The 9231-nt window shown below is 43.9% G+C and overlaps 1 protein-coding gene across 1 annotated transcript in view; it reads right to left on the bottom strand.

The window, feature by feature from the left end:
- Window positions 1–3762: 3762 nt before the first annotated feature.
- Window positions 3763–9231, bottom strand: part of maml3 (mastermind-like transcriptional coactivator 3) — a 98793-nt gene continuing 93324 nt past the window's right edge. Inside the window, exon 6 of the mRNA XM_046403199.1 lies at window positions 3763–8060. Within this exon, the coding sequence (XP_046259155.1) occupies window positions 6949–8060 (1112 nt within the window). The 3' untranslated portion in view covers window positions 3763–6948. The remainder of the gene's footprint in view (window positions 8061–9231) is intronic.

Below are 9231 nucleotides of genomic sequence, written 5' to 3'. Positions count from 1 at the left end.
TGTTGTCCTGTTGCAGTGAGCTTTTTCCAGTCCCAGTCAATGTCCACTAGAGGGCGCCGCTTCAACAGAAAAGCTACAAGAGAGCATCAACCTGCTCAGGACCGGGCAATTTGTTGCTTTTACATGCAAAGTTTGCAGTACTTTTAAGTTGTAAGGAAGAGCCAACAGCTCACTAAGTGTCTGTGTGTGTGCAGGTCCTGTGTACAGTACTCCTATCGTACATGTGCAGGTTATCTTTAACAAGCTGGGGCAGCCCACAGATCACTTACCCCACAGCCTGATACTTCCATTTAAATAGCAATGAAACAGAAAGATAAAGCCATCTGAAAGTAATTAGAAGTGTGTGTATGTGTGTGTGAGTGAGAGAGAGAGAGAGAGAGAGAAACAGAGAGAGATTTTCATGGTGTTTTATTCATGGTGTGAGACAGCTTAGGCCTTGCTCTGCTGTTATCTGGTGGCCTCCTACTCCTCCACCACCACAATGGCTTCTGCTACCACATTCATCAACCTGACACCACTCTCTCTCTCTCTCTCTCTCTCTCTCTCTCTCTCTCTCTCTCTTCATCTGAGTCCACACTATCCCATCCTGTGTTCTCTGTTTCCACCCTCCATACGTCTTTCCCCTCCACATTTCTCCAGCCACATTTCTTCACCTTATTACTCTCTGAGAGGGAGAGAGAGTGAATGATTCTTCTAACTCATCTCCCACTCTTTGTGACACATCATTTGTCGTTCTGATTAGAGCCCATAACAGTGCCTCTAGAGTGTGTGCAAGGTGCTGATGCTGTGTGTGTGTGTGTGTGTGTGTGTGTGTGTGTGTGTGTGTGAAGTATTTGGCTACAGGAGGAAACTGGCTGTCATTAGCTTGGACTAGTGGCTCACTCGTCTGCTGAGTGCTGAGGAGCAAGAGAAAAGGTTGTGTGTGTGTTTTCAAGAGGCTTTTTATCTGTCATCCACCCAGTGCAGATAATGAAATCAGTTGGATTAGATGTTCTGCAAAAGAAATTATGTGTTTTTGCTGCAGAAGTCATTCAGCAGTTTTGCTTTTGCATTACAAATTTGATTTATCTATTTTTTTAAGCAAAAATAATGACACCGACAAATGTTAGCACAGTGTGTCCCGTATCCATACTACATATAAACTCTAACCAGAATTTGATTGTAATTTACAATGTGTTCTCACAGGAAAAGATGAAGGACAGTTTAAACCTGAAAACAGAAATTCTGGGTGGTGGTCAGACAGCTCCTCAAAATTAAAAAAAGAATAGACATTACATGTTTTGCATCATGTCCTGGTGACGGTGAACATGGTGAACATGGTATCTGTTCAACATCAACATGTTAGCGTTGTCACGATGAGCTTGTTAGCATCCTGACATTAGCATTTAGCTCAACATGTCAACTGTGTCTACTAATGGCTGCTGGTGGACAAAGTACACAGCATCGGCGCTGGCTTCACACAGGACCTGGTCCTAAGGCTGTCTAGATTCTTAGTTCTGTTCATTTCCTTATTTCATTTTAACATTCTCCTTGAGGCTCTTGCTTGACATATTGCTAATTCAAACTCTGAAAATGACAATTTCAGCAATTTATCAAGTAAACATACAGAATATTTATTACTTTTAGTCTCTGTGATTTCCATAATAAATATATGATAATAGATGCATATAGCCTACAATGCATAAACAAATATAAGAACATGTATTTTAGGTGTTTTGAAAGAAATTAAGAGAATGTGCTATAGGCATTTATCATTATTTTTGACATAATATCTAATAAATGATTAGTTGAGAGCAGCAGCACATTTAGTGATAAAGAAAACAGATGTTTCTCACCACCCCACAGTTACTCCAGTCTGGCTGGGTTTGTGTAGGAAACTGATGAGTTTCAACCCAGACTGTCAGTACTATCAACAGTTGTTCTACTTTTTCACACCAGTAATGAACACCTCAATATTGTACTCTCTGGAGATGTGAAGGTGTGTGCTTGGGGGTGGATTGTAGCAAACACCTCTACTGCAGTCTCTCTCCCCCCCACCCCTTCACTCCCCATCTTGCTCCTGTCCTGTCCTTCATCCTCCCTCTTCCTCTCGTTTTTCTCTGTCCTAGGTGGTGTCGCTACTGAACATGAGTAATGATGTTGTCATCTCTGTTAGTCTCCATTTATCAATGTCAGATGGGAAGCAGGAGTGTGTGTGTGTGTGTGTGGTGCTGGTGGGTGGGGGGTAGAGAGTTGAGGAGAAATAAGGCAGCCAGGAAGAGGGGAAAGGAAAGATATAGTAGGAATATATACTGAGGAGGTAGAGGAAGATGGCCACGAGGAAGAGCAGAGATGAAGAAAAGAGGTGTGGCTGACAGAGAATGAGGAGGAGTGAGTTTGAGAGGGGCCGATCATCCAACAGATGAATTACAATAAAAAGGTCCTGGCCCGGCATGTGCTGTGTCTGTCTGTCTGTCTGCTGACAACAACAGGGAGCCCATGATTCATCGTTGCTATTACTGCCAGACGGAATTAAGGCTCTGCTCTTTAGCATATGCAAGTCTAATTATGCAAATCAGGTCTGCTAGACAAAACATCACTGCAGCAGTTAGTCAGTCTGGTTTTAGGCGCTCCATGAATGTGGGTCCATTTGTCTCAGTCGGTCTTATGACCCTGAAATGAAATGAAATTACTGCTTGTCAGCTAATCGGGTGAGAATTGATGTTTTTTTTTTGTTTTTGCAGACACTGTGTTGCTGCTTATGAAGGCCAAAAAATGAACCATAACCACTAACCAACTGATAAGATAAGTGATAACTTCCTGCTCCTTCCCTGTTTTCACCATACATTTTCAATGTTTTTGCGCATATATTGAAGGTGAGACTTTGTGTCATCTTGTGCTGTGGTAGCAGATTCCAGTCAACTGAACATTCCACGTCTCACCCTATGACAAACGCATGAGGCCAAAGCCAGCTTTTGGTTTGTCCTTTCTGTTCTACTGCAAGAACATGGTGGTGCAACATGGCAGACTATGGAAGTAAACCTGCTCCCTCTATAGATATAAAAGGCTCATTCCAGGGTAACAAAAATTCCAAATTATGGTTTCAGGTAATTGTATGCTAATATAATTAGATTTTGTTCCCCTAAATCCTACACACTGGGTCTTTAATGTTATGGGCATATCCATGCATGGTCTGAACAGTGACAGGTCAAGGATTTGTCCATTGTGTCTGTGTCACATCAATAAAACTGGGCAAGTCATGTGTGGCTATCTCAGCTGAAAACACTAGCTAGCTATTAATCAAAGCAAATTTTTCTAAGTGCACATATTGTTTATCACCTGCGTTAAACTGCATTGTAGCTTCACTGCACAAACTTGTAACAACAGCTCAAGTATTTTAGCCAGCAGGCTAACAAAGTTACTTTGCGAGAGCTACTTAGCGGTTCACAATACTTTAATCTTAATAACGTTATGTTTATCTTCAGGGGCTTGTCCCTTGTCTTCACCATGGAAGTAAGTCTTGGGCTTTATTGCGTTTTCCTAGAGATTTTATAGATGTATGATTCAATATATTTTCTCATGATGTCAAGGCAATTCAAAAACCTTAAAGGTGTGCTAGTGAGCTAAAATTAGCTTATGCTAGCTCAGTATTTTCATTTATATTTTTGATGTATTCATTTACATGTTTGACGTATCCGAGATGACATTTTGTCAGTTTTCGAGGTCCGCAGTTGTAGTCTAATGACTGCAAATGAGCCCAATGAACAACAAGGTTTCATTTAATATGATCAGCGAGAACATTCTCTCTTTATTGTATCTTTTTGAAAAACAAAAACAAAAAGTCTTTTGTAATCTTCTTTTGTTAACATTTCAGAATTCTGTACAGAATAAAAAGAAATAAGCACTGCTTAAGAACAGAGTCAAATCTCAAACTAGAAAAAACAAATGAAAAAAATTCCAAAAAAGAGAGGAGGTTTACAATACAAATTAGTAGTAAGACATTGTCTGAAGTGCAATGGCATAGCTCAGATGGGTTAAACGGGAAACCAAAAAACTTCAAAATAAAAATACTTCTCTATTTTCCAACAAACAGTAAATTCTTTACAGAGTAGAGACTGTATTATCTGATGTATTTAAACCTGTAAAAACATATTTACAAATAGCCATTATCTTTTATATACTTTTTCTCATAATCACATATATGTCAGCACCAGTAAAAAAAAAAAAAAACAAAAAACAAATAAAATAAAACAAAGAACATCAACAACAACAATTTTTGTTAAAATGTTGTGTACAGACTTGGTCCCGGTACATAATGATATTTGGAGGAAGCTTCCTTTCTCCTCCTGAAGGGAGTTCAAACCATATCATGAACCCTTAACTTTGAAGAAGACAAAAAGGTCACAGAGGCTGCGACCTTAACACTGACCCACAAGTGTTTCTCTACCTTCCTGCCTCCGGTTTGGAGTGGTAAACCTCAGGTGTTTTCCTACACTCCGCCTCCATTTCACTGGTCTGGCACGCAGAATTTTGATTTGAGCCTGCCTGGAGTACTGGAGCAGTATCAAAGTTTTGGAAGCATGAACAGTGGAGCCACTGAAGTAGCGAGTGCTCCACCACATTTCCTGCACAAGGAAGGCTCAAATAATCCAAGAGTCTATCTTGACACTGACACGGGGTTTTCATTTATTTGACCACCTCCCCCTGATAAAACTGGGGGACCACCCTAGACATTTGTCTGTTGGCCTTCTGACTCCACACAGTGAAATGGAGGACTTCCACTCCCCAAACATGACAAAATCAAAGTACAGAACCTCATTTGTGGATGCTACCAAATGCAGCAATGTTTACAGGACGATGGGCGTGGTGGTTAAAGTTTGTATTTAAAGGGTTGGATTATACAACATCAACAACCATGAGAACAAATGTGTTGATGGCAAGGAGTTAGTTTATAGAGAAGAAGGCTTTTTGGTTTGTTGATTACAGCATCATCCTCCACACTTTCATTCTGATGAGCTAAATACAAAGTAATGCACATACAAACGCACTTTCATTCACCTTTTAACCAACCAAGATTACAAAACAGATAGTGAAGAAAGATGTAACCAACAACTACTGTATTAATACCTATTGGACACATATTCATTTCTCAACCATCAGGGCAAAAGAGTGGACAGCTTGTTGATGATGAATGAAAGCCATAAGGCCTGGAGTAAAGCCTACAGTTTGCTAGTAAGCTCGAAATAGGGGAGACATTGCCTTCAGTGGAAGCACTGATTGTTTTGATGCTAACTGGCACTAATTGTTGTCACCCTTTAAGCCCAACCACCTGTCTGAAGCTTCTCTACTGTCTATAAAACAAACTCGAGGCTTAGCAGTGGTTCATTTTCCTAGTAAAGCGCTGGAAGGGGACAACTTGTATTTCTTCACAGTAGTGTTACATTATAGCACAGTTAGGTTCTAGTTCGGAGCGAGGGCGTTTTACAGCTGCGGCACAAGAAAAGCCACGATGTAAAGCAGGGCTATGGGGACTGACTAACTTGCGGTGTTACAGTGGGAGGGAAGGCTGTGTGGTGACGGCATGACAGATGTTCAACGGACAACACAGACTAAAAGAAGGCTAATTTCAACTTTTTTTTTCCCTTTTAATTTGACAAAGACACAACCAGCATCATTGTTTGAGATAAAACAGATAAACAAACAAAACAATCTGGGTGGGCTTTCAATGAGCTTTTTTTTTTTTTTTTCCTTAAAAGAAGAAGTCACTTGTGGTGCTTGAATACATTCAGTGCCCAGCGATCATTTTGATTTGTGTCAGCCTGATGCAACTGATGTGGTTTGTGTCACACAGGCAGAAGGTTTAATGTAATATTAGCTCTATTAGCTGCCTCTCACACATCCGCTCATCCTCCCAGGCTGATGCTTGTTTTTCTGTTTGTTGGCTTGTACATGTGTGTATGCATGAGTTTTCAGTTCTACTGCTTACTTTAGCTGCCTATACTCTCCCGCTTTAACTGCTTTTCACTCTCTTTGTCTTCCTCTACATGCGTGATCCACGTGATCCATCAACCGTCATCCACAGCCACGCACAGGAAATGAACCCCCCCCTCTCAAAAAATGCCACCAAGGTTTCCTAGCAAAAGCACTAGAGGGCATAGAGTGCATGTGTGGCACAACAGAGGAACATCATTTGTTCTGTTGTGATGTTCACAATTTAAACAGAGATAACAGTGTTGAGAGCGAGGAAAGAGCATCTAGAGAAAGGGTGGGAGAGACGGGAGGAGAGAGGGAAGGAGGTGGACAGAGAGGGGTAGGGGGGAGATCAAGTGAAGAAAACAAAGTGAGGGAGCGTAAGATAGACAGATTTGTGTATGAGCATGTGTGTGTGTGGGGGGCACAAATCTGAGAGAGGAAATGGGAGCACTGAGACTGCTTTCTACTCCCTTCAGCTCCTCGCATAGTTGGGAGATCTGAAGCACTGAGCTGGGTGGCACAAAAACACAAACACAAATAAATTGCTGTCTTGAGAACAAGTCTTCCTTCCCCTTCATCAGTCTGTGGTGTTCAATCAGTCCCTGCTGAGGCTTGGGCTCAAAGCGCTGCTGTAAACGGGGCTCACTTTCAAACATGGGAACATGAGGAAAAAAAATCATTCCGTAGAGAAAAAAGGAAAACTAATGAAACACACCTCTTAATCTCTATATTGGTTTTTCATTAATATGCACAAGACATAATGATCGCTCACTTCAACTCTCTCTCTGTCTCTCCCTCTCAGACACACATACATACACACGCACACACACACACACACAAACATTAAACAAGAACTCATATATAACCTTTCTCATGTTTTACCAGTCAAAAACATGTCTGTCCACATCATGTCCTCCTCCTTTGTTTTTCTTTCTCAGATTTTAGCATTTGTCCTGCTTTAATCCAGTAAAAACTCATCTCCAGTTTTCCCGTTGGCTATTGGCTTTGGAAAAACTCCTCCATCCAACCATCGCTTGAGTCCAGCTCCGCTCCTGAGCCATCGCCCAATCCAAAAGCTCCTCCCCCTGAGGGCCCGCCCCCATAACCATAGGATGACATGTCCTGATTGGCTGTTCTCTGGTAGCCCGATGGCTGACCTCCAACCCCAACTCCCCCTGATCCATAGGGTCCGCCTGCTCCTGCCCCTGCCCCCATTCCAGGCCCCCCAGGACCTGGCCCGAACCCTCCCAACCCGGTCATCCCCTGGCCCATCACCCCCTGATTCATCCCCTGGTTCATGACCATGGGCCGGGGCTGGTTGGTCCTTGGCTGACCGTCCATGTGAGGGCCCATCATTGGGCCACCCATGCCGGCTGCTGGATTGCCCAGTCTGGGGTCCATTCCCTGGCTCATCCCCTGACCTGGACCCTGAAAGTGTTGCTTTGCCATGCGCGGGCTTTGACCCGGCTGCATCCCATAACCCTGGGTGGAGCTGAATGCCACCATGTCTCCTCCCCCTCCTCCTGTAGTCCTTCCGACTCCTCCCCCCATGGCCTGCAGACTTTGTCCTTGCTGCTGCGGCCAGCCACCTGCAGCCATTCCTCCATTGCCTCCTCCTGCTCCCAGCATGCTTTGCAGTCTCTGTGCTTGGGCTTTGGCATTGGGAGGGCCTTTGAGGGGTTGCTGGGTCATTGAGTTCACTAACATCCCCTGTCCTGCATACCCTCCAGCTCCACCACCTCCTGGGCCTCCAGGCATACCTGTGACCCCAGGACCTGCTCCTGCCTGTCGGGGTGGCCCTCCAGCAGGGTTGTGCTGTGGTGGAAGACCCAAGGAGGCTTGGACACTTTGGCTCTGGTGCTGCTGCTGGTGGATCATTTGGCTCATGGAGGGGTTGAGCCCATACAGGGAACCCTGGTTGGACCCCTGGTTGCCATAGGGTAAGCCCATGTCAGTTTGGGGTCCCACTGAGCCCCCCTGGCCCTGAACAGAACTCATCTGGACCATTTGCTGCTGGTTCTGCTGCTGCTGTTGTAGGAGACGAGCAGCCCGAATGTTCTGAATGTTCTGGAGAGCCTGACTCCTGGATGCCAGATCCTGAGGAGGACCTACGAGAGAAGAATCAAAAGAGTTAAAACCAGAAACCAGGGACAGCGGAGTTGAGAAAGAATAAGAGAGGCATACCGAGACAGAAATCATAAAGGATCTGGACTTCTGTAAAAGAGCCTTGGAGCCTGTATATCTGCATACTAGACACAGTTAAATCACCAAATGGCACAGAAGACCAATTTAATAAGTCACTGCTGAGGCAAAGATTTATGCTCTGTGACAGCTTTTTTTACTCTGGAAATGAAAGCTTCTCCCTCAATTTACTTCAGATTTGACAACACAGAAATAAAACTAAACACACTAAAGCACCAGCACCTCACTCGCCCACTTTTTCCTATTAGAGGCTCGACAGTGGCAGAGCTGAGGTCTGCTAGCGTGGAAATGGCTCTAAATCCCCTAATAAACCTACTTCTGACATCATTCCACTAATCCCTCACCTCACAGAACCGACTGGAACTGTAACACAAGAGTCAGAAAGAAGAGGATCACACACTCCGGACTTGTAAGTAAGTAGGGAGTGAGCAGAGCTGGAGGTAATGTAACATAACAAAATAGCCACATCTCTTCAACACATCACTTCATGTAAATATAAACGAGTAGAGTGAGTTTATATTTCTGTTCTGATTGCAGGTGATACCAGCACACTCACTGCTTTCAAATAACCGAAAAGCTGCAGGATAGCTGAACTAACAGGTATATTTCTGGGCCAGAGCTTCATGCTGAAGACCCCTCTTGCTCTCTGCATTATCTCCTAGACTTGCAGACAGACTCTCTGATGGCTATAAATGGCTTTCGACTTGACTCTCCTCCCCTCTCTTTGTACATTTCTCGCCATCATCCTCTCACCCACTCATTCCTCTCTCTCTCTCTTCCCTTCTCTTCCTAACCTCTTCTTCTACCTACTAGACCATCCACCTGTTCTTCCTGTAACCAGCCTCCACCCTCTCTCCCCCTCTCCCATTTCCCTCCTCTCATCCATCTCTCTGACTTCACCAGAACTCTGGGGGATCCAGGACAGACAAGTTGCCGTGGTAACAGGCAGAGCAGGAATATTCTATATTTTTTTTCACGGCGAGAGAGGAGAGAAAGAGGAGAGAGAGGCTGAAGAGCATCTGATGTTTCTGACAGAGACAGACAGCGAGGACGAGGTTTAGTTTCAGGTTGATGTTC

The sequence above is a fragment of the Scatophagus argus genome, chromosome 2 (genome assembly GCF_020382885.2).
Source record: "Scatophagus argus isolate fScaArg1 chromosome 2, fScaArg1.pri, whole genome shotgun sequence".
Lineage (NCBI taxonomy): Eukaryota > Metazoa > Chordata > Actinopteri > Scatophagidae > Scatophagus > Scatophagus argus.
The sequence above is the reverse complement of the archived record's forward strand: the minus strand, read 5'-3'. Positions and strand labels throughout refer to the sequence as shown.